Source organism: Boleophthalmus pectinirostris, unplaced genomic scaffold (assembly GCF_026225935.1).
Source record: "Boleophthalmus pectinirostris isolate CB_2022bp ecotype Guang Dong unplaced genomic scaffold, ASM2622593v1 HiC_scaffold_19, whole genome shotgun sequence".
NCBI lineage: Eukaryota > Metazoa > Chordata > Actinopteri > Gobiiformes > Gobiidae > Boleophthalmus > Boleophthalmus pectinirostris.
Window position 1 is genome coordinate 24,293,446 of NW_026571140.1, and position 26,733 is coordinate 24,320,178.

General features: G+C 40.4%; 1 protein-coding gene across 3 annotated transcripts in view; it reads right to left on the reverse strand.

Moving 5' to 3' along the window:
• Window positions 1–1,444: 1,444 nt before the first annotated feature.
• The window catches only part of sox6 (SRY-box transcription factor 6), a 93,133-nt gene continuing 67,844 nt past the window's right edge, over window positions 1,445–26,733 (reverse strand). For all 3 annotated transcript variants that reach the window (XM_055154562.1, XM_055154560.1, XM_055154561.1), the window contains 8 exons: window positions 25,066–25,145; window positions 18,976–19,125; window positions 17,653–17,833; window positions 16,980–17,164; window positions 9,085–9,190; window positions 3,586–3,759; window positions 2,725–2,941; window positions 1,445–1,757 (listed from right to left, as the gene is read on the reverse strand). In XM_055154562.1, coding sequence (XP_055010537.1) covers window positions 1,445–1,757; window positions 2,725–2,941; window positions 3,586–3,759; window positions 9,085–9,190; window positions 16,980–17,164; window positions 17,653–17,833; window positions 18,976–19,125; window positions 25,066–25,145 — 1,406 coding nt within the window. The remainder of the gene's footprint in view (window positions 1,758–2,724; window positions 2,942–3,585; window positions 3,760–9,084; window positions 9,191–16,979; window positions 17,165–17,652; window positions 17,834–18,975; window positions 19,126–25,065; window positions 25,146–26,733) is intronic.

Sequence of the window (26,733 nt, forward strand, 5' to 3'; positions counted from 1 at the left end):
TGCATCTGCATAATTACATGTTGTTCTCTTTCAATGTAAGAGATAAGTGCATTCAGGAGCTAATTAGATTAGAACTATAATATACTATAATGAGCGCATGAGAATTTGTCGAAGTGCACTAATGCAAGTTAGCATTTACAACATCATGTCAACACGACAAGGTAATTTAAGAAACAAACATTTGATTTAAGGCTTTTCTGTTTAGGAACATCTTCAGAAACTGTCCCTCTTCTTAAGACTGCTGCAGTAATCAGGTCATTACTTCAACCCAATGACCACACTCTGCTTTAAGACTTCTTAGTGTCAATTTAAGATTTACAATGTCTGAAAAGAATTAACATTTAAAAATGAAGCTTTAAGACCGAAGGCTTTAAAGTTGCCATCCAAATGGGGCTTAAGTGTTTAACAGAATGTACAGTAGCTCTACATTGTACAACATCAATTTGAGAATGTAATGCCCCAAAGCTGCCTTTCGCTGCTGTTCCAATCCCACAGATTGAAGGCCTTTGGCCCTTTAGCATGCTGGCCTGATTACAATCACTCTGATTAAGAACTTGGTGAGTCAGACTGTGTGGCACACTGGAAAAGAGTCAGGGATGTTCCGTTGCCTCTTGTGGATGATAAAATGAAAGCGCTGGCCCTTTCATTGATGATCACTGCATTGGGCTCTGTGGAGCTCCATGTGCATCTTATACTACAGCTCCAAGATGTCTCCCGCTGACTTCCTGAGTTTCATTTGTTTATTCTGTTAGGGTAAATTAAAGAAAGACTGGATAATGAAGCTGCATTAAGAGATCAAGAGATTGTCTAAGACTCACTAAGTCTCCCCCAGAAGACCTGACAGATTTTAGGAACAACTTGAAAGATTTGGCACTTCTGCACAAAATCATGCGGTTTGATTTTGTAATAATAATAATAATAATAATAATAATAATAATAATAATAATAATAATAATAATAATAATAGTTTCTATTTTGTAGGAATTGTGTTATAATTTAGTACTGGTTGTCTATTGATTAAAACATTCACAAGCTGCTGGCACACTATACCTGAGTGACAATATTATTCTCATCTTGAACAGTTCTGTCATTTATCACCTAATTATTAAGAGGAAAATTATTACGTTCAATTTCAAGTTCTGACGGTTTTTAGGCATCAACCTAACAATAATAATACAAATGTCTATGAAAACACCATGGCAAAAAAACAAAAAAAACAAAAAACAAAACAAAACAAAAAACAATGAGATAAAAAAAAAACCTTAAATTACCACAACCAAACTGCTTCACACACTTAAGACCAAATAGCTTTTAGTTTGGGAAGCCACAACTGCATGCTAGCTTCAAACCCTTTTATGAATCAGTGTTCATTGTTAAAAACACTAGGATTTTCAGGTGTACTTGTTCGTTCTACCCTCCGTCACATCATGTCTTCTTCTCCACTTCAGTTGGTGTTCACTGGCTCCTGCGTTTCATTTTCACTACTATAGTCTGATTTGGGATCATCCTCGAAGTCCTCATACATGTCCATGTCATCTTCACCGTTGACCACCTCACTGTTGTTCACTGACATTGGGTTGGGCTCTAGCTTCATGTTGTAGGTGCTCTGGATGACGGGGATGGAGGGCTCCGGACTCGCCGACGCACTCGAACACTCCGATGTCATCTGAGGTGAGGGTGTGGTGGTCGCCATGGTAACAGCCCCGGGACCGTAGACCATACTGGCGCTGGTGCTGATGGGGATTTGCGGTGGTTGTCTGCAGGGACCAAAAAAAAAATCATTAGCTATGTAGTCTTTAACCACAAATATGAGTATATGAGTTACTCTGTTTGTGCAAAAGGCCTCACTGTCTACAGCTATTGCTAAAAGACAGAAAGAATTGTTTAACTTAAGTGAAAGTGTGAGTCCATCTAAAGCGATTTTCTTTTCTGTTGTAAAAGCATTTGAAATGAGACTGCTGAACGATGGTGCTTGATGCCAGTGTCTCTGTGAAAAGGATTTAAGAGGAAAAAACTGCGACAGGTCCCGTTTTGAGTTGTTCAGAAACACTAGCCCGTTTATTGGTGACATAAAACCAGTGCTGCTCCTGCACTCGTGATTGATACACCAGTCAGTGCTGCTTATGACTGACATGGGAACACCTGGAGAAGGACTATCCTGCTAACCACACACAGTAAATTCAAGTGTTAAACTGCAGACTGCTGCCCTCCGGGCTTCTGTAAGCCTATACTTACTGCTTATATCCTATAATAATGGCTCCACTTCATGCCCCATTTGTGCATGACTATTGTCTAAAAAAAATAATTATGGCAAAATGGAAAATAATTTAAAGTCCCCTCTAGAAAAGTTAAAAGCTAATTAGGGTCCAAAAAGGGGAAAAGTTTTGGACCAAGTCTAAAATATAAACTGTAATAAACATATTTAATATAAGTAATTCTTGGGGCATACTTATATTTATATAATTATATTATCACTTTAGATATATGAACTAAATCAAACAATTGTTTACTGTTTTATTACAGCTTCAATGTGGTCAGGGTAGAGAATTTATTCTTACTTAGTAAATTGTGTCATTGACGAAAAAAATTACCTTAACTTTACCTAGAGATATGTCGTGTTGCATCAGCCTAAATTTAAAACATGTCCTAAAGTTTTTAGTGCATTTCTTATGTTCCTTTTGCAGCGTGTGGTTAGAATGTGGGATTTGTGACAGCAGGCCTTACCCCACAGTGAAGAACTGTCTCATTTCTTGTCGGCGTGAACGCATCAACTGCTTGTACTCTCCAATGCGCAATTTCTTCCCGTCAATAATGCAGGTTCTCTTAGGCCTGGGCTTGTACTTGTAGTTTGGGTACTTCTCTAGGTGCAACTTGCTCAAACGAGCCTGTTCTTCGTAGTATGGCTGCTTATCTTGGTTTGACATTGACTTCCATCGAGAACCTGCAGAACATATTCCACAATGTATTAAACCAAAACACAACTCAAAATTGTATTATAAATAGAAAATTTGTGAATTTAACTTGTATGTTGTGTATGTTTGTGGGAGCTGATGTCAAACAGTATGCAAAACAGTGCAGCTTTGTGAAGAGTCTCGTGAGGTAGAGCATGACAGCACTTTTAACAGCGCTGATGTATGGACTCCAACGCAAAGGGGACAAGACCCATTTAGCCTCTGTCATTTTTCATGACAAACACTTATGGTAGTGATAGGTTATAAATCCATCTGTATGCAGAGCTACGCTGTCTGATAGTGGCCCTTCACGCAGGAGCTGCTCTATTCCATTACAGGGAATGTGTTTACAAATGTACAAATAAAAATATGAAAGAAGGGAATTAAAATGTTTATTATAATATAAAGACTTAAAATGATGGTAAAAACAGAAAAGTCAATCAATAATTATAAATGACAAAAATAAACCCAGTAAATAAAGGAAAGTGTTCATGGTCGTAAAAGCCAAATAAAAAGTAAAAAATTGAAATATCCCCACAATGTCTTAGCTCTCAAAATTCTAAAGATCTAAAGCTAATAAGCTGAGCAGACATGTATCACTTGTGTGTGTGTGTGTGTGTGTTGTTGATCTTACCTAGGATCTTGCTGATGTTGGAGTTGTGCATGTCTGGAAAGGCCTGCAGAATTTTCCTTCGTTCATCTTTTGCCCACACCATGAAAGCGTTCATTGGCCTCTTGATGTGAGGCTCATTGTTGTTTCTGCCTCTGGATTCCCTGAAGACTCGAGCTTCTGTAGGTCCAGCTCCTCCTGTTGGCCAACAATAATAGGGTTGGGGTTTATCTGAAGAGCCATTGACTTCCTTGGACCCTGGAATGGCCAGAGCAGGAACAAGAGGAGAGGGCAAGGCAAGACATTGATTAAATGACAGGCCATGTTCAGTCTCTCTGTTCAGCCTCTCTGTGATCTACTATCATTGCCATTATTAGAACCATCGTGAACATTGTTTCAGACAACTGCCGACTATACACCCCCTGAGAGCTGCACGTTTCATTGAGTGGAAAAAGTGATCAGCATCTTATGTGCATTAAAAGTGAAGAGCCAGTTTAGAAATGACCAGCCAATCTCCTTTAGTCTTATTATATGAAAATTTAATGGCAATGACAACGTGGATTTTACATAATAAGAGAATCAATAAGACATAAGGGAGAAATCTCAAACCTAAACCTTGTATGCCAAAATATGTTGACTGTTAAGTTCATTTGGGTTGCAATGAATATTTGGAGCATTTTAAGTGAATAAATGTCATTGATTTAGCCATACTAACCCTCTCTTTCTCCTCTCTCTATTTTTTTATTTGCACCGGAGCGCCCACAAACAAACCAGCACATATCTGGGATAAAAGAGTCTGCCGAATGTGCAAAGTGCTGTTTTTCAATCAGGCCATTCACAATCAGCATGAGGAGAGAGTTTCCCTCAGAATTAAACTGTACATCAGGCTGATAATGATTTCTGTTTGCATGCACATTTGCTTCCTTTTATACGTAAGATGTGAAAGAATTAAATAAAAGCAATATGAATATTTAAACAAACAAAACATGTTGATAAACAAGGCTTGAAAAATAAGACAAAAAAGCCTTCCATATGCCACGATACATCTTTAATGATCTCAAATCTGGAAAAGAAAGCTTGGGATGACTCATGCATATTTCATCATCCACATGTGAAGTCTTCTCATTAGACCATTCCAGTTGCAGCCTTGGCACATGGTACCTGGGGTTTGATTTCTATTATTATTTCAGCTGATAAACAAATTCAAACTCTTAATGAGTAACAGAGCAGAGCAAACATTTTCAAAATAAGGTGCAGTTTGCATCACTCAGACACCATCACTGTGTCAATATGAAGGGCTTTCTGTTTCCTCAATGTTTGAAATAATAAGGTGCCAACAATGATCTGACTATGATACCCTAAAGAGGCATCTGTCACAAGTTCTCACATGAAAGTTTTACTTCAAAGTCCTACAGGGAATCATGAGTTCCACAGTTTAGATTTATAACTGTGACTATAATTTTAACAATACACTAAGCTTATGTCTAAAATCAAAAGAAGTAATAGTACTTAATGCTATATGCAAAAGGATAAAAGGGTGCATTATATAAGTTTAAATTACATGTTTGATTTCAGTCTGTATGGTGTATTTCAGCATACATGAATCCAAAAATAATACTGTACTTTTACTGTTATCAAGGCTGCAGCGCGTTAATTTCATTTAGCATGCACTCACTGTAGAGAATGAATTGATTTTACTTTGTTTGGATTTGACAACCATGTTTATTGTGCAATGAAATGTGGTGTGGCGGAGGGCTGACAGTATCCATCAACACGGGCCAATCTGCTGACTGCTGGGGCCAGATGAAGGTATTCATTAGCTCAGGAGCGCAGCGCTCACTCAGACACGACAGCCAGTGTCTGCGCCCTGGGATCACTCGCCGTAATTTACGATGCTCCCGTGCCATTACTCTATCACTGACACTGATTCAGCAATTTATATACTGTGTGCATGCATACGGGCAGAGGTGAGATTCTCACTGGGAGGGACACAACAAGCAACTGCCATCAGCAAGTGCCACATCCACAGTTAGCCCGAAACCTCCATGTGACCGTTCAGTGAGGGAAGCCCGATGAGCCATGGCATTTGAGTTTGAGGAACGGAACATGTACATTTCTGCAAAAGGTGGATGTGCATAGACTGCACAGAAAATCAAACAAGATGTCACCATCTGGGGTTAGGGCTGGATTTAAAAATAACAATCAGGGCCTTAGTGTGCGACATTCTTTGAGAAAACCAAATTCAATTTGACATTTGAATGGGTGAATTACCAGATAATTTTGCCATCTTGTCACCTGCACGCTAGCCTACATGTGGCTTAATCAGAAGCCTCCTATGCAGGGCAGCATGCAATTTACAGCAACATTGTTTCTGGCTTTTCATTAAAAATTACAACAGTGCTCTGACATTTTGCAAATGAACAGTAACATTTTTCCAAGAGAGACAGGACATTTAGGAATCAGTTAGTTAGCGGTGTGATTGTGTAAATAAACACAGATGTTTAGCAGTGACAGGGCAGGCCCCTGGGTGCAGCTCTGGAGGCAGTGACACAGGGGAGCGCTGTTTAATAGAATTTATTGTGATTCATGAGGCCTGCAGCTCAAGTGTGACAGAGCGATATGAGAATCCCCTTTTAATTTGTCTCTCCTGGAAATGCTGCTGATGAGCGCATGAATTATGTGAGAATGACTGATTGTGTGTGAGACTGTGAGGGGGTAAGAGATACAGCGCACAAAAGGAGAAGAATAAAGAGAGAACATAGCAGGGCCCGAAAGGCCCACACCTGTGAGCTGCAGGCTCAGACTCGACCCCCTTCTACCTCTGCGCTCTGGAGCTTTATTCAGGGCAGATACTGAATGTCACCCAGGAATCTGCTGCAGAGGAAGAGCCCGTGAGGAGGAACAATCATGGACGTGCCCAGCCCTCTGTGTCAGGAGCACAGCTAACACCTCCGACTGCAGGCATTTAAGCTGACAATAGGGCCGCTCCCTGAGCAGGATCAGGCTAGACTCATGTGTTTGAAGAGACAGGCTAGAGAGCAGCGCCCTGGCACTGGCCTCCGCTCAGCTCAAAGCACGCTAATTAAACCATTACAAATTACAAGAGATATAAGCCCTATTATTACAAGTCAATCCCCTTTTTTATTTGAGATCCCACTGAAGCGTATGAGCTTTAGCACGCCGCCACATGCACATGGGAACATGGGAACAAACGGCAGACCTGTTTCAACTTGATCCTCTCTTGTGTATGCATTTAACTTAAAGTACAACTTAATCCTTTACAACTTCCAAGCAAGCCTTACAATGTCAGTGAGGGATTTGGGACCTGTGTTTTACAACTTCAAAAAAAGAGTTTTATTTAATTGTATTGACCTGTTCAACTGTCGGAGATTATTCATTGCCTCCTCATCTATGTGTTTTCGAGGAGCACTCCTTGGTGGTCAAAACCCTAGCTGTTTCCCACGCTCAAAAAACCCCCCAAAACAAAAAAAAAACAAACAAAAAACTTCACTTTCTGTTTCAAGAAAAAAAAATTAAAAGATTTGCTCTTTATAACAATGGACTGGTAGTGTCTTTTTCTGCCTATCAGAAAGACAACTCAACAACAATTGATTCTCACTCTTCACAAATTTGCTGGGCAATTAGAATGAATTCTATTTCCCATTTGAACACATCTCTCAACAAGCCCTCTGTTCTCAGTGGAGCGACAGTGATGGGGGCGGTTTGGGCAAACACACGTCAGTGATACCACAGTGCCCTATAGAAATGGCAGTGGTCTGGGTGCTCTGAGGTCTATGAGGTAAGCTGTTGAATGTATCTAAAGCAGTAAATACAGAAAAATATTATCAGCATTAAATTAATCCTTTAAATAGATTTCTCAAGAGCACTGGTTTTGTTGTTTTTAATGATAACTTTATGACTATTTTAGTGTTTATAAGAATATATACATAGGATTGATATTGTAGTCATCCAGTGTGGCTCTTATCCTATCCTCTTCGGTCGATTACCAACCTGCATCGTTTGATTCCTGCATTCTTTGTAAATATTAGCCTAAGCTCCCTGAGGCGTATGTGTAGTGCAGTGATTACAGAAGTCCACTGTACTGCAGTGTGGCTGCTCTGTTCTGCGACTAACCATGGGGCTTTCACACCCAACATAAGGCTCGGGAGGTACACCCAGTAATTTTCCTTTTCTGGAAATGCCAAACTATTTTTTTGAGGAAACGGGTGGTGAATTACAGAGGAAACTCAGCAATTCAACGTTTGAACTTGAAGCATTCAGTGAAAATGCTTAATTATATACACTATTAATTTCTGGCCAACAGAATTTAACAGAATTTTACGTTAAGCTGGTAGTTTGTCATGATTCTGGCCAATTTAAATGTATAAAAACAATAAAACACAATTTACAAACATTTACCCAGTAATGTTTATAGTGCAATTTGTGGCAGAGTTACAAAAAAACAAGAAGTAAATTGTATAAACCCAAATAAAATAGTAAGTCTGAAAACACTACACATCTCTTTATGTAAAGGTATGCTGGCAAATGGTGCCTTGTTGAGTGAGGAATTGAAGAGTAAACATGTTCTCAGCAGAGTAAACACTTTGTGGTTCACATCATAAAATGCAGTTTCCCTATTGCTACAGCGCAAAGAGAGGCCGCTCAGCTAGATTTGAGGTGTAAGAAAAAAGAAAAGAAGCTAATGGCTAACTGTTCTAAGTTATGAATGCTACCCAGGCTCCCAGCCTTTCCCCCTGGGAAGAGGACCTCTCCTGTCCTCTGACCTCCACATGCCCTGATCCCTCGCCCACTGGGAACACTGATGTGAGGCGTCTGGAGCCAACCTCCGCCGACAACAGTAATAGATTTAAAAGGACACAGCGCCCAGTTTCAGAGTTATCCTCTGGAGGCACTGAGAGCTCCTCCTGGGACACTGCTACTGTGCACCAGGGCTGCAACAGAACAGCCATGAAACTTATGGGAAACATAACTTTATTTACTAAATGCTGGTTATTTACTAAATGACGGTCATCCTCAGGCATGTGTATAAGTATAACACTTGTCAGGACAGTAATAATTTGATATTAACTGAATTTTGAAATGTAAAGTTACATTAACTATGATTCTTCCAGGCATCAACAACCATTTCCCTTTGGCTCAAGTACCATGGAAACTGACACAAATATTTGTGTCAGACAAATACCAAAGTATGTCTTGTTACTGTGTAGCATCCAAGGTCACAAAAAAGTCAACGACAGTGTCACATAGGCGCAACTCAAATGTACACTCCTGTGCCCGGGACCTCAAACAAGACCAGTGGCAATGGAGGTGAATTTGGAAAAAAGCCAGCTTTGTCCTGGGGCACTCTTGTCTTTCACTCACCTGTCTGTGAAAACCTCCGGGCCTACACAATGACTGCAATGTTTAACATACACAAGCACGCTGGGGGCTCTTTCACATGTGATGAGTCAATATTTTAAATGAATACTAAACATGAATATAACATATATATTGTGTCTTTACCGTCAAGATCCTCTGGTCTGGTGAGGTCAATAACTCTGTGGCCAATTTTCCCCTCCTCACTCAGTTTGCTGAGGTGATGCCCAATGCTCTCAAAGTGTGCCCTTTCCTGTGGAGAAATACAAACAGTCAGGTACAGGAACAAAGATACACACAGTTTTACTGTGGCAGGATTGTAAAAAATAACCCCATCAGGAATCTGAAATTTTGAAAGGAAAAAAGTGTATTTGATAAATGGAGGTTCTTTTGAAGAGCTGCTCTTTTGACATGAGCTAGATGTAGCTTTTTCCCTCTCTCATCTCTCTATTCAGCCGCTGCTATAATGGATGACAGGAGGCAGAGAGACAGTGAGGGCCAGGGGTGCTGTAAATAGATTTACAGAAGGATACTTTGTGATCCTGAACACACAATGGAGCCGTGGCCCTCTTTGCAGTGCTCAGATTTTCCTCTGTAATCTTCTCCTTACATCCTCCCTTCAAGTGTACAGCGCCCACAGCTCAGCGCCCATCATTTATTCAGACTTCATGCTTTGGAGAACACACCGTGTTTTCGCGTTTGTCATGTCGCTTTGTGCTCAGATTAAACTTGGCATCATGTTGTACTTGACACACAATGAAACCCTGTCATTCAACGCTCCGTCACAATATTAAATGTCATGTCAGTGTGCATTTACAGAATAAAATAACAGCTTTCGGGGGGCACTGAATAGTTGCTGCACATTACACTTAATGTATTATGCAAGGGGAGAGTGCCGACTGCTGCTGGCTCCATTGTTGAATGACCTACTTCCTCGGTGAATACACAGGGCATTAGCAAGGGGCTGTCGTCCTCTCTAAAGGCTTCAGATAGACACTTTGACTCGTATGATACAAATAATCCTCTGGACTCTTAGTTCTGTCAGGATGACAGAAAAAACAGGCCCGTTATAAGTATTCAAAAACACATTTGTTTCTCTCCCATGGCGAGCTCTCGATCTTTGCCAAAGATGTGGTGTCTGGGCTGACCTATGGCACTTCCCATTGTACGTGGGCCTATCAGACGCAGGCTGAGCACATCTACAGGTACTACTGGGACACAACAACTGCCCTGGAACACAGCAGCAAAGCACATGAATCTTTTAGACCATTGTTGTTTCTAAAACACTGTTTTGATTTTTTTGCTTTCTCCCCAAAGAGCAACTATCAATCAACAATATGGAATATGTTTTTGGAATATGTTTATGGAATATTTATTTTAGAATGATGTCTATTATTAATATTAGTATGAACTGGCAAAATGCTATGAAGAAATTTCACTTTTTAATCCCATCCTTTTGTCTCAGAAATGACAAGATAAGACAAGATTGTTGAAGTCCATTTAAGACATTTCACATTATTTAATTTGCATCATGCTTTTATTAAAAACTATTCTTTTAAAGAAGACATGACACAAAAAGAAAAGCACTGCAATTTTCCATCATTCTTGAAGAAGCAGTCATTATTTATGGCCAGTTGAGTGATTTTGATATACAATTAACCACTACCTGCTTGTAGCCTGTGATTAGAGCCTGTCTATCTGACGGCCCTTTGCTTACTTAAGTGTTTTCTAATTATGATATATGTGGTGGACCCCGCTGGGCAGGACGACACTTTGTAAAGGGAAGATGCAGTATGGTGCCTCTCTGCGTGTCACATTTAGTGCAGAAGCCCAACACAGTGGTTGTGCACACAGCGCTGTATTCATCAGCGCGCTACATTATTGCTCTTAATGAAAGAAGCCAGCAGCACGATGACAAAGTGACTGATGTGTGATTAGCTGCACGGGCGATGGGGCTGCTTCACATGCTCCTTGGACAGTGTAAAGGGAAGAAGACATTCAGGGAGCACTGTATATCTGTAATAAAGTAGTCATGTCATCCCTCTTCTGTGCTTGGTTGGTCCCCACTGATCAATCAAGTCCTTTTATAAACTCATGATCATTAAGAATCACATTGGACTGAGAAGGAAGACGAACAGGGGCCATCCATCACTGAGTTTCATTAATAACCAGCTTAGGGTTCAACTGTTTCCTTTTCATCGCACAAGTCGCAAGATTAGTGAGGACTGGCACCACAGAAAACTAAAAAAAAACTGGATCTCTTGTCCAAAAAGTTTGAAATGGTATATCTTTTATTTGGTAAGTCCAACATACACATCATCATACTTTTATCGTGTTGGCTATGCCAATTAATACTGTACTTAGCTAATCTCATCATGCGCTAAGCAATATGGCATCACAAATTTTAATAAAATTTTATATACTAAGTCTAATATACTTATTGGTTATAAGTTGGATAATTTATATCCAGGAATTACAATTATAGCTGAAATTAAAGCAATAAATTATCTGCCCTGCATCAGGGTTTTGTTTTAAGTCATGAAAATATTCAGTGAACTAATGCTTCCTTACAGCCAACGCATCAAGTACTGTGATAAATTAATGGTACTTTTATTATTTTATAGTGTCATTAAATTTTTACTGATCACTCTGGCACACAGGGGTAGCAAAGGACACGGCGTATCTAGGGAAATTGGCTATCCTGCCAGGCGCAGAGGAGCAGAGCACACAAGAGTTTATTGTAACATGATCCAAGAAAATTGAATGAATTCTGAGAGCATAAATATAACTGAAGATGAACACTGTTCAATGCTGAAAGCAAATAAAGCACATAATGGTTCTAATGTATGAAGAGGACAAGAGAAAAGCATAGTGTAATAAGATAAAGATATAGGAAACAAAAGATGTGGACATTATTCCCCTCCTACTTTAACCACGACTCCTGGCAACAGACTGGTACCTCCCTCAAATGACTTCAGCATGCAGCTCCCTACGCCACAACTAAAATTATAGCAGCACACTCCAAGCTGTAGTGGAAAACTGCCACCCACAATAATTTCATCTGCCCTGCCTGTGCGGTCTTTTGTCTTTCAAGTTTGGGTAATGGATGGACTTTAGTCTAGCTGCACAGGGCTGTACAGTTAAGTCAGTAATGGGGGGAGGAAGAGCTGAGACAGTGCGTGGATCTTCTTGTGTGATGGAGCCCCAAAGAGTCCCTGTTGGAGCAGTACAGAGAGCTTTAATCTAGCGGCCACAGAACATGTGCCGGAGGCCCGCTGCTGTGCCCACAGGGCGTATTCTGGGCAAAAGGCGGGTGGCGGATGGCTCTATGCATTGTGCCTACTCCTGCCCTATATTTAAACAGTACACAGCCAGTACACTCACTTCATTCTCCTTTGGAAATACCTCCAGGCGGGGTACTTTCCTGTGATTGTTAAAAAGGTTAAAAACTTTGATGATGACAGAAATATCTCTAGTTTCTAAAAATACCATTTGATTGTTATTTTTTAATGCACCCTAATAATGTAAAATTTGTCCTGGGCCAGAAAAGATATATTGTATCAGCAGTTCTTAGGTTTAAAAAAAAAAAAAGATCATAATGAAGTGATTTAATCATGTTTTTGAAGGAAAGGTACAGTACCTTTAATAATACTGAGACGAATTTACCAGTGTGTTATTGTATTGTTTTCATCATCTACTTTTCATCTGAAAACCCAAACGGACTCTGATATGTGATGTCCTGGTGGTGGCTGTATCACACACCTGGTATGTGGAAAGTGGAGTAAGGCCCTGTGCCTTTGACCACAATGCAGTTCTTTGTGTATCGAGTGTCAGTCATCACTGTGGTCGTGGTCCTCAAGTGAAGACTCTCTCAGACTGAACCCCTCAGCCATGTGCCCACCCCCTGTGCACAAAGGGTGCACTTAACATGGCTACTCAAAACTCAACGCCTCATCTGTTTTGTATTTCTATTTTGATCAGTTGCAATGTTATTTATAATTCTATGGTGTTTCTGTAGTTTTTGTTTTAGTTTTGAACCATTTAAAAGTTAAGTATATCCAGCCATGCGGTGAACCCACAGTTCCTTTAATGCAAACTTGCTCCCTTTTTTCAGTGCTCTTGCTTTGCTAAGGCTAATGCATGGAGCAGAATCAACAGTAGCAGCCACAAAAGGCTGGCACTACTTCAGTAGCAGTCATTTCCAATATCACATAGAGCAAAGATGGTTGGATATTGTGGAACCATTTGTACTGCCAGGGCATCACCTCATTTGTTTAAAACACGAAGAAGAAAGATCTTTAATTCAATTAAACTATGGAAAGACTGGTGAGCTAACCCTGGTCTGGGCTTTGTGCCAAACAACAGTTTATTGTTTGTTTTCATCAAATAATTCAACAGAAAAAAATAATAGGTACAACAAGTGAAATCTACTAAAATAGTTGGTTTATTGTGATCGTTTCAAGGATATGGTTTTGTCCTCTCTGGACTCAACCCTTGTATAAATTAGACTGTTGGAATAAAGGAAGGATTTTTCTTCTCTGATGTGCTCTTCTGTCCTACTGGGCCCATTTGCATTGGGATCATGTACTTTCCAATCCTCAATGATCCAGAACTGTCCACTGGGCCCTCAAAGAAATCTTAAGTTGAGTTAAATCTCATGGCTTATCAGTCTCTCCAGGATGCAAACAGCAGGATCAGAAAGTGCAACATTACCACAAGCTCTTTCGCATGTGGACAAAGGCTCCAGCAAGCTATTATGGGCTCACTGCCACAGTAGCATAGATAGAACTGCTCTGTAAGGCTGCCTTTTGTTGTGTGAGCTTTGTGGTCAGCATGGCATCACAGGTTTGAGCCATCCTGGCCAGTGGTATTATGAGCAACAACAGCAGGCCAGAAACTCTGTGTTAACAGACAATTGCAGAAAATAATGGCGAAGACACTGTCAAATGAACAGCCATGATGGAGAGCTTCTTCTGGGACAGAGCGAATGACTTGAACTGGGATGGTGCACAACAAGTAAACACATGATGGAACTATCTTTTGTTTTTATTTATAAATGAGTGATGACAAATGGACAAAACATTAATGGTAGCAATCTTCACAATAGCTCTTGCTGGCCGCAGTCAGTGTCTGGGTCTGAGCATAATCTAATTTGGATGGGCAAACCCATGTATGCCAAGGATTTACTTTGCAGCCAAAACGCCTTGGTTTGCAATTTCCAAGACAGCAGTCGAAAAGGCGCAGAAAATTGCTTCCAGGGCTGCAGACCAGACAAGATTATATTCAAAGTCTTTGTGAAGCTTTGCTTGAATGGGACCCTGGCAGCACACACACTAAGCACACACATAAGTGAGCAGTACAACCACTAGAGCCAGTAGGTTAGGAGGCTGCACCAGTGTAAGCTCTATTTGAATATTTACAGGCTGTGCTGTTGGCTATGAGGAAAGGACAATTGTGGTGGTCAATACTGAGAAGAGGAGATGTTGTAGGGCAGAAAGGGGCAGTTCAATAGGTTAATACACTGGCCTTTCACCTTTTGATTCCAGTTAGGGACATGTCAGCACAGGGATATTTTATCTGTGAGCCACAAGGGCATGCACGGCTCTGAAACAGGGACAGAAGTGAAGTACATCCAAGTTTAAGAAGAATATTCTGCAGAGTCCACAGTTTTCTGTATCAGAAGAAATCAGGCTTATGTCTGTTCAAAATAGCACAAGTGAGCTGCTGTTCATGGGCAATTTCCATTTTACAGTTTATAGACAATTACACATTTATTGTCTCTAACAGGGTCAAATAGACTCAACTGTGTATATGATGACAAGCAGCTGTTTCTCACCTGGACAAGCCTACAGCAGCTTGTAACTATATTTGATGCACAATATTTTGTGCACAATACTAATTGTTTTTGATAAGATGTATATCCACAGATGCTTAAAAGCACATAACAGCCACATGGTTTAATGTAGATTCCTGTGTAAAAATACAGATATACTGTATATATGTGCCATATCCCTGACCCTAAAAAGCCCATATAGCAAACAGAATAATAAAAGGAAACAATTCAAATGGTTATAAATAAATACAGATGCAGTGTATTTGACTGAAGGCTGGTATGTGCTAGGTAAAAGCCTCCACTGGATGATGGGAGCATGGTAAATAATGAAACAAAGTAATTGCCCTCCGTAGACAATAATGCCTTTATATTAATATTTTAAAAAAGTAAATTGCACAGGGCTGTAAGAGGTTTTATTGTACGGATGGGATACAGTAAAAACAGACAAACAAGAGAAAATATCTATGACGTATAAATATTTGACATTCTTCCTGGTTCAAGTCCGATCTGGGCTCTAGGCTCTTTCTTCGGTTACTGGCCCCAGAGCGAGAGCAGGCAGAAATGCTACTGATAAAGGCCAGTAATGAAAGCATTGTAGTGCTCAAATACACTTTGTACAAAAAGATGAATTGATCCATCTGTAAGCAGCACTTAGACCCACTTCTCTTGCCGGTCATTACACTGGGATAAATCAATATTTAATATCCCCTCTAACAGCCACACTGGATGATCTTAACCTCTCCTTAATCCCATTTATGTTACCTTTCCAGAATCTTCTTCATATAAGCTCTCACTATGATAAACTTCCAAACAAGAGACTGGGAGGGGAGCTATTAAAGACCACACCATATTTATGTCAGGTGAGGCGCTTTCGTGAAATATTAATATTCTGAAACTGACCAAAGTGAAAGCTTTTATCCGGGGCATTCAAACCGTTCTAGTCCCTTGGCTTGTATCAGCAAAAGGCTCTCTCTCCTCCCCTCGTTTCACCGCTGAATTACAACCCACTGTTCTTTATTGCGGCCGAAAGGATGAAGATGATGGGGCAATTCTTTTAGCTGACTTGATAAAGCGTGCCTCTAATTTCACACCGTCCTAATAGAGCCAATGTCACTGAAACGAAAAGGTGACAATATCTCACCATGATTTGCACCAGCCTCTGAGTCCGGCGTCACAAGGTGTAAGGCTTCGTTAAGGTGTCATTCAACAAGACATACAAATTACTATCATCATAAAACACAATTCTATTAGGGTTTTAATTATTTGAGTCTGCTATAAATGCTTACATTTATAAATGTATTTATATCATCACAAGAGGTTCACGAAGACAACAGAAGTAATGCTTGTATTGTGAAGATTAGATAAGCGTAAAAAAAAAAAAAAAAAAAAAAAAAAAGCATTTAGAACTTAGTGATTATTGGGTAATATTAATATTTTATCCAAGATTTTTAAATTGTAAATCCTAAAAATAAAAAATTTAAATATTAAGTGTCTATATATTTTTCCAGTGACTTTGCACAGCTAATAGCCACCTACATATAGTAGGTAGTTATTACTTGCAAGCACCAAATTAAAGAGAAATCAAAATAGATGTTGATTCACTTTTTTACATATATATTGACCTAGTTGAGGCTGTTGGTTGAAAGTGTCAGGTACTCAAATATTAATGAGCATCGCTCCCAGTTCCTGCCTGTTCCTCACAGCCAACTGGCAACATGGCATCAAGCTGAAGCGAGGAGGACAGCTTTTTTCTCTCCTTGATTGACTCATCGATTGAAGATATTTTTAAAGGGAATCCCTGGGAGTGTGTGCTCCTGGTACAAAGCAGCCCCATCCCGTGTCAGGGGACGGACAGGACTGTGAGGCTGCTTTAATTGGGCAGAGACTTCAGAGAGTTGTTGGGCCACACCGGGCACTGCCATGGCCTGTCCCGACCCTCACAACAGCATCAACAACACCCAGCCTCTCCACGCACTTAAACATGGCTCATTTGAATAAACACACATTTATACACTTCAATGCCAGTGCCTATCAATGTGACCACCCTGGACTAGGATTAAAGAAGAGATATTGGTTTTAAGAATAATCCGCGTATCTCTGTTCCACTTTTTGATACACTCCTGACTACTTTCAAGGAGCATGATTTTTGTTCAGTTGGTGTAGTATATTTCCTGTGTGTATCTTAATCACAATGCTAAGAAGTGCTAACCTTGTCTCTGCAGTTGTTGAGGCCCACTGAGGTGAGGGCAGACAGCTTTGCCTCCATGCCCTGCTGGTGATGCTGCAGCTGCTCCCTCTGGATCTGCTCTCTCATCTTTCGAGCTTCCTGGATGGCCTTCATCACTGTGTCCTGGTCCCCAAACAATGCTGTGGAGTTTAGACTAGAGAGGATATCTGCACAAGAATAAGCACAAGATACATATTCTGTCACTTTCTTAATTCAGTGACAATAAAGTCATCTTAAAATGATAAATCCTGAATATCTGTATACTGTTAAACGGAACAACACATTATCTGATGAGTAATTCTCGCTTTGACTGTTGTTCAGTCCATGCTGTATATTTGTATCTATTATAATATTATATCTTGTAAAAATATTTAACCATTATTAAGCATAATTTTATGTTGCAAGCTATCGCCAAAACACATTCTTAGTTTGTGAATTTAGTGAAATTTAATTTTGCGAAAAATGGTTTGATTCTGATATTCTGATGTTCCCACTGTAGAGGCTGCACTAACACACAGAGTTGTATTTTTCAAGAATTAGAGTCAATACATAATTTAATATAATTTCACACTTCCACAGAAAAATATGAATAAATATTCCTGAGTATCCCTAGTATAATGTGAACCATTCTACAATTATATAATATCTATCTCACCTAGAGACGAAGCTCTGCCCATGCCTCCCCCGAGAGGACTGGGGATGCCTCCTTTACCCAGCAGGCTGTTGGGGCTGGGTTTACTGCCGGGAAACAGGTTTTGTGTCGGGGATGTGGGGGACTTGACCAGCTCTGTGGTCTTTGGCCGGGCCGACAGGTTTAGCGGCTGTGTTCCTTCCTCCTGTGGCAGCAGCAGAGATATGAATGAGAGAAAACAGAAGTGAACAAGGTGCTCTCCTCCCATGTTTTTGAAAAAATCCAAGTTTCCCAAACATCATAAATCTCATGTTTCCCTGGTAATTCGCATATTGATTTGGCACAATTTTTATTAGAGTAATTTATACGATTTTTTTTTCTTTATTGTAAACTAAGTGCTATTAATAAAATAGCTGATATAGAGAAAGAAATTAAGTTGAATTAAAATAAACTTCATTGTGAACAACTTTTTCATAGACTAGTCTGAATCCAAGTTTGTGTTTGGTGAGAAGTAACATCTAGGCCTGGTATTTTCCTCCACCATCCATCCTCTGACAGGGGCTGCACCGCTGTGATCTTCCTCACAGTTGCCCAGCTCCTTTGTTCACACTAATTAAAGCTGATTCTGTCTTTCTGTACATCTTCATCTGCTCTCTCTCCTCCACCCTGCCTCTACTGTCTGCACTCTGCCTCCAAGAATAAATAATGACCAGATAACAGGCGCGCCAATGATCAAAGACAGCTGTTTCAATACGTCTGACGCTGAGTGACATTATCTACTTCATTAACTTGTACACTCATTTATATTATTAAAAGGGTAAATCATTGTGTGTTTTATTCTTTTACCTGTCATGGAAAAGACATTTTAACAGCATCTGGGTTAAGAAATTGTCTACAAAATGAATTACAAACTAACTTAATAATTATTGTATAGGCTGAATACTAAATATGATACACTAATGAATATTATGAATATATTCATATTTAACATGGAATATAAATAAACATCTGTGAAATTTCTGAAGTAAAGATATTAATTAATTGTATTATATAGTTCTACTTCTTTGGGAAACATATGGCAAAAAAAAAAAATCCCTAGGGCCTTGTAATTGTAGCAGAAATGCAAACATTGAATCCAAAGGCAATCTAACAAGACAGATGGAGATTCTGTATTGAGAAAAAAAAAAAAAGAATTATCCTGAAAAGTGCTATATAAAATAAAATGTATTATTGTGTAAAACAGAAAAACATTAGCATACTGTATCACTTGTTATCAGTTAAAAGCTAGAACTGGCCAAGCAGCGATCAAGGCCTGCCCTATAAAAAAGCTGAAGGGAATAATAGTACCTTGACTTGAGTGATGGGGCTGGAGGAGCTCTTGTCGTTCTTCAGAGAGGAGGGGGAGATGGGCCCACTAGCATTGAGAGCCTGGGGGAGTGGAGGCATCTTGGCTCCAGGAGAGACCTGCATGTTGGCAAGCTGGGCAGCATACAGTTGCTGTAGGGAGGTAGAGAAACCCAGGCGTTAACGTCCAAATCCAGCAAACATTCTGAGTTTTATATTCTGTTTTTCCCCTCTCTAGAACTGAGTGTGGGCCTTCATCTGCTGTTCTCTCTTTCACGTCGCTCCTCTCTTTCCATGAGGCTGGCAGAGAACCTCCATCAAAGGTCTTAACTGTATTTCAAAGGCTGAACCCAGAGAGACAGCAGTATTAAAAACCGCACAGACATGGCATTCATTCAAAATACTTGGAGCCCCTATTTTCCACTCATCACAGAGAAAAGTTTGTCGACTGGATGCAAGTGTGTTAGCAAAGATCTCTTGTTTCTCCAGATCGACACAGCTTCCCCTTGAAGTGTCTGGCCTGTGATTTGTCTCCACACAGTCATCTGAGACCGTCCACAATGAAAACCTAACCTCAGCTGGACGGCCATCACAGAGCATGTTACACACAAGCATTATTAAGGCTCACAAACCTGCAACCAGCACACCCGTGGAAGCATTGATATTTTCACTGGCATGAACTCAGTAACATGGTCAGAGTTCATCAGACATTTATAGACTAGCGGTTGAGCAAACTGTCAGGCAAAAATAATTGTACCTCAAACATCTGAAGACCAATGTGTAACATCTGTACTGAATACTCTGACATTAATGATAAGGAATGTCATAATACTATTTCCAATGTGTGTGGTATTACCAGCTAGTGATAGCTGACAATGACTTATTTATTTTGTATTCATTTATTGTAGCCTTCACTGACACTGACTATTTCAAGCACATTTCTGAAGATAAAGATGTATATATTTGATCCTGCAAGTAACAGTATCAAGGCCACATGGGGCAGTACAAAGGCCCTATTCTTTCAGAAAACATGAGGATAACAACAGCACATAGGCAGAGGAAATGACAAACTGATTATGTTCCCAAATGATAGTGCTGCCCCCACCTACCTCACAAACACTCTTTTGTCAGTGATGGACTCCACACAGGAGCACACCAACTTCATTTTCCTCTAATCTGAGCCTGAGTTAGTTAATGTGAGCAGTTAACTGTGTGTGTCTTTTAAAGACACCACTGACAAAGACAGAGGAAGTCTGCAGACCTGTTTGTCACTGTCTGGCCCCAGTCTGTTGTACAGATGTTTGCTAACACACTGTCGACAAGCATGGCCCTGACCTTGAGTGGGAAGAACTTTATTGTCCCGGAAAAAGAGCATAATTAGACTTTACCTCAAATTAGAGGCAGCCAGGATGCCCCTTTTCACCACTGATTAGCAGGTCAGTGCCATGGGGTGAGAGGGAATGGTTACCCTTGTAACAAGGAACAGACTGCCTCCAGAGCTAAAGAACAATAAATATAATCAGAGGGAAGACTGATGAAAGGTGTCTTAACCTGTAACACATTGCCCAAGGACACACAAAAACCCTTTCTGGTGGTGAACTCAAACTTTTTTATGTGGTCTAAGATTCAAACCAAGTCGCACAAATGACACGGGAGTGGAACTGTATACCAACACTGGCAAACAAGATCACAAAACAACACAGGATGTATAAATATAAGTGGGATTACACAGCCAAAGGCTGGGGATAATATGGCCTCCTTAAGCAGACAGCTGCTGTTGGCTTCATACAAAGACCTTGTACTGTAGTCTTGCCAGGTGGGGGCAGCAAAAAAGTTCACTTTTTAATATACAGAACGTTTTGTGATTTGAGGAAGAGATTTGCTATTTTTAAAAACTTTTTTTTAATAAAATTTACTTTGTGTGTGTTTTAACACAATACACAGTATTTACAAAAAAAAATAAAAAATTTACAACCAAAAAGCCTCAGTCTGTCTGGCCCTAACCATCTCCTGTGTCCCAGTAGGACAGAGCAGTTTTCAGGAAGCATGGATCTGAGTGAAAGCAGCACATCCAAGGTCACTGTGTTAGCCTCTGCTAATTAAAAACAAGCCCTCTGAAGGCAGCTGAGGTTAAACCAAAAGACATTTGACTGAAATCCATTCATAGTGAAATGATTATGATAGACGTATCAAGAGTGTGGGCCCTACTGGAAATACAACTATAAAACATGTATTAAAATATTTTATATATATATATATGTGTGTATGTATGTATGTATGTATGTATGTATGTATGTATGTATGTGTGTGTACATATATATATATATATATATATATATATATATATATATATATATATATATATATATATATATATATATATATATATATATATATATATATATATAGATATAGATATAGATATATAGATATAGATATAGATAGATAGATAGATAGATTTTAGTAGATTTAGATGTATATATTTATGTAGATTATATTTAAGATTTTTTACAACATAAATCTTGAGTCTGTCAGTGTCTCATTCACCTCTCTTTGGCCCGAGTGTGGGGCACTGAGCTGAATATGAGGGCATTAATTGTGCTTCGCTGCACCACACCATTTAAGAAGCCGCCCATGCGCCAGCCCCGTTTGCCACAAGGCTTGTACAGGCTCATTGCCCAGGGCGACTAGGCAGGCTGACCCAGGCGAGGCCCAGATGTCAGGATTGGAGGAAGGCGTCCTGGTGCAGTGTGCCGAAGCTTTCCAGTATGGCCCAACATCTGTCTCATCTGCTGGCAACCAACCTGGTCTGCTGCTACCCCTCCCCCGTCCTCAGGCTCCACAATGTTTCCCCTCTTTTAAATAGTTGAATCCTTCTCTTGCACTTCCTTTCTACGTGCTCTCATTTACAGACACAAATGCAGGCCGTGATGTGTGTGAGTGCCTGGGATCTTGGGGGCCTGGGACTCAGGAGCCGGCACTCCCATTCAATGCTGCTTACTGCATTATCCACTCTATCTGTCCATCTGTCCCTCTGTTCACCACTGCCTCCTCACAGCTGCTCACCTAGCCGTCCTATTAGCCAGGCTTCCACGCACCACGAGTGAGGCTGCTCTGCACTGGGTTACCTTCAAAGACCGGACTCCTCTGCTCGTAAACACAGAAACAGCTGCTCTCTACAGTTCGTCTGTTCTACCTTTTCTTCCCTCCTCCTGTCGCTCTGTCTTTCTCTTTCAAAGTCACAACTTACTCACATATTAATGACGGGATTTACACATCTGTACTACACAGCTTTTCCTACACGTTCAAACAACCTATTCACTTTGGTCGTCAAGGGGAGTAAAAGGCATTCACATGTATCTGCTTAGGATAAAGTTTAGGTGTTTCTCATAATGTAGTACAATGTTTCAATTATTGTAAATTTTTAAATACTGATATTTAGAAAGGAAACAGAATTCAACACTTGTCCATATTGACATACATACAGGCAGAGTGTAACTTTTTTATTTTATATTTTTACAACCAGCACAAACAGATGCCTTTGTGAAATTAAGAATGTGCTCTGCTTGTGTTATCGGCCAATAGCCTGTTGTAGTTGTCTACATAAATTGTGGAACAATCTGAGCACAATTTCCTGTGTTAGGTGAGAGGTGTCACTTGTAATCAGGGAAGGACAGGCCAGGATGCAGCCATTGTTTCCTGCTGGCCCTGGCCTCATCCCAGCTCAGTGTGGGCACTAATGAAGAGGGGCATGTCGCGCTGGGATAGTTTACGCGCCTCCTCTCCTGTGAGTTGAGAATGAGAGCCAATCTGTCAGGAAAACATTGAGTGAAATTGCCCTGTGGTACAGCAATGCCTGGTGACAGCCACTTGCTGACTGCCAGCCAGTGGAGTGATGCTACCACCCTGTATTGACAAGCAAATTACAGTCTCCGGCACTGAAACGCATCCGTGAGAATTCATTTACATCCATCAGCTTCAGGCCTTTGTTACCTTGTTGGTTTTTCTTCTCTTGAAGAGAAAGAGGGGAGGGCCTTAGACAGAGAAATTGTGAAGGGGCTATGTGGTCGACATTAGGACTGACAGAGCTGCTAGCCTCTCTGACTGGATGGCTGATCACATTACCTTGGCTGCATTGTGGGAATTAGTTCTTCCAACAAGGTTATTTTAAGGTTCATATATTGCACAATCTAAACTGAGTAAATCGATGGAAATTATACCTTGCCATCACACTGACAGGAGATATTTTAATTAGGGTGGCTGGTCATATGTATGAGACAATTTCTCTGTGTGTGTGTGTAAGGGAGAAGAGATATCACTAAACTCTGAAACTGAAAAAGTTTAAGAGGTTAGAACTGGATTTTGTGTGATTAAGCATTGAGCAAAATACTTAAAATACTCAATATAAACATCCACTGATCTAATAATTTTATAGAGGACAGTTATCATGACCAGTTAAGCCACAATACCACCAGAGATGTCTTAATTCATATAACACTGTGAGCACACTTTATAATCCCTGATTTAAAAAGAACCCTCGTCCTTCAACGCGATACACCTCTCAATCATTTGATGCAAATGGAGGGTTCAGGTGCTATTATTGCTCTAGAGGGAGGAGACAAGTCTAAGTTTAATTCCAGTCTTGGCTGATACGCTGTTTTTAATCATGACGGTCTCCCTGTGCTTTGTAGAGGAAGTGGTGGCAGCCCCATGGTTTGTGTAGAAAAGGGCATGTTTGACTTGCCTTGCTGTTTTAAGGGGACTCTCTATGCAGGGTAAATAGCAGGCAGCATGCAGAAATGTGACAAGATGACAGACTTCAATTAATGTGGAAATGCACCTCTTTTTGTTGACTGTGTTCTTTTGAAAGGTCAGCAGAGTCATGGTCCTGGATGCACTGTTTTTGCCCATTCCCAGGGTTAGATACATAATCAGAATTAATCATTCCAACCCGTCTTCCCCTCCTCACCCCAACCTTTAGATATATGACTGTCTTATCTGACCTCATGCACTAAAATAGACTTGGTGTGCATGTCCTGAACTGCTGCAAATCTAAAATGAATTCAGATATACTTAGGTAGAAAAACTGCTTGAGAAAACTCATTGAACACCTTGCAAGCTTCTGATAGCTCCTCTCATGTCTGCAGAACAACACAGCCAGCTGCATGCATTGTTACAACTTGTCAAGGCTTGTTAACACTGACAGTGGGAAGGACAAATGCCACATACATCACTGAGAGCTGTTTTTCTCTCTCAAGCACTGTTATTGTTGTTGTTCAAATGTTCACTGACTTTTCAGTTTGTTGACAAAGCAGTAATGAACTCCAGCCACAGATCTGAGACATGTTGTTGATCTTTAATCTATTTTCATACGTAATGTCCAATGGGGAAACAGAAAAAGACATTTAATTCAGATTCCAACTGAAAATTGAAGAAGAAAGTTGCAGTTATTTAGGACAAATCTAACACATATACATGAGTCTAGGCACTAGCAGTCATTTTGAATAATAGTTCATAAAAAAAAAAAAAATCTGATAAATAACTTTATTAAAGAGTATGGCCTTGGGTTATGCCTTGACCTGAGTTCAGCTTTTTTAATTGCATGTGAGAATAGTCTTGGAGGAGCCTGTAGGGCTTAAAGCATATTTCAACCTGCTTTAAAACATACAGTTTTAACCACACCCATACCTTAGTTTTATGGCAGAACTTTTAATACAAGAATTTAAACCAAACTGTAAAAAAAAATTAAATGCTTCTACTGAAGTAAAATGAGAAACAAAGAGGCTGCGATTGTTAGCTTACATAGAAAAGTGTGTTCTGATAAATGTGCTGGCAAGTGATTAAGGCAACCAAAGTGATTCCCATTACCTCTAATAACTATTATCTTCCCAGCTCTGTCTGTTGGTGCAAGTGGGGCTAAATCCTCTATAAAATGGGATAAATTACATATGTGTGGTGATAAGCGTGTGTGCGCTGAGGGCTCCTGGATTATTTAGTGTGCGGCTCATTACTTAGCGTACAGCTGCTTAGCCCTCTCTCTGCCCTGGGCTTGGCGGGCGTCCCTTACATTCTTTGTCATCGTACTGTACATACCTGAAGCTGGAGGGGGCTGAGTCCTGACGCTGCTGCAGCTGCCATTGTGGATGGAATGAACTGCACGGGGTAGTTATCACCTGTCAAAAAGAGGAACAACAATGCTTACAGGTTCAGACAATGAGCCAGCCCACAGCCACAAGACAAGTGCCAACATGGATCGCAGGCTGTCCAAAGTGCAGCACAGTGGCACAGCACCACGAGACATCCCACATCTGCACTAACAAAAGACTGAGCAGGTCTGTCTGGAGAAGGATTACACGCAACTTAAAGCACTATTGGCCTATACATGTTGACTGTACTATAAACATGTATTTTAATCGCTCAGCAGTTGTAACAAGTCTGTTGTATTCAAAATGTCATTACATAAAATGAGCACTGTGTTCTCTCATAAACCTTGACTCTCCTGGCTATTGTTCAACATGACATTGTCCCTGAGTGAGATTTTGGCAGCAGATTGAAAACACTTGTGGGTAAAACTAGTTACAACAAGTGTGCACTCACAATAACAAGAGGAAAGGAGTGAAACCGTAGGCCTATCAGCTCCCATATCACTATGATCAAGCAAGAAAAAATAGTCTCTAAATAGCTGTGCTATTCATTACAATTCACTACTGTTGGCCTGCCATCAGCACATTTGTCAGACAGGAGTATAAAAATGGCTGCTGTGTGAGTGATATTCACAGGGGTGTTTAACTGACTACCAGAAGCTTTCACACACTCGGGCCAGTGTGTGGAGACGGACGGGGCAGCCCTAGACGGGTACATGTGTCTGTGGGGTGGGGAGGGAGGGGGACTTGGCCCACGCACACACCCCACTTCTGCCTGTCACTTCTCTTCACAAACATATGGAGCCATTAAGCCCAAGACAGGCTAAATGTATATACCTTCTCTTTCACTTTGCCCTCGCCTGCTTGCCTCTCTTTACAATCTTGTACAGCACAGCACAATGTGATACAAGCCATGGAAATTCAATCCCCATTTAGTAGCAAATAAAATCACACAGGAGTGCTGGTTTCAAATAGTGCTGGCCTGTATGCACTGTGGTTATTTCTACGCCACCTCTTTTTGGTATCACTTTCCTTCTGTCTCTGTCTGTGATGGAGAATGGTAATAAATGGCTGGGTGTCTTTAGATGTTATGTGAAACCATGAAGGGTCATGTGCTAAGTGAGCGCGCCCTCAGTGCTGGGGGTCTTGCACTTCAAGATAGGGTGCAACTTCTGGAGAACAGGCAACAGGCCAATTTAGCTGTTGGACCTATAGTTAAAGGTCCAACATCACGCAAATTTGACTGTTATGAGCTTTAAACCATGTTATAATGTTGTTACCTCCTCAAAAACATACTCAGATGTGTGTTTTGTTTCATTCACACATGTCTGAGTAATCTTTTATTATTAATCTGGCTATATCTTCAAAACTCAAAATGCTCTGGTACACCTTGTGATGTCATGTAGCGGTAGTTTTCTAATTAACAACTTCTTTTACCTTTTGTTCAATAGAGACCAAAAATTCCAGGGCTGAAATTATTCAAATAATTGCAGTGAAGGTGTATGGGCTTTAAAAACACACAGCACTTCTTGTATTACCACATGACGTCACAAAGTGGACCAGAGTGTTTTCTGTTTGAGAGAAGAACTCAGCCTAAATAAGCAGGGTTTGTGTCTTA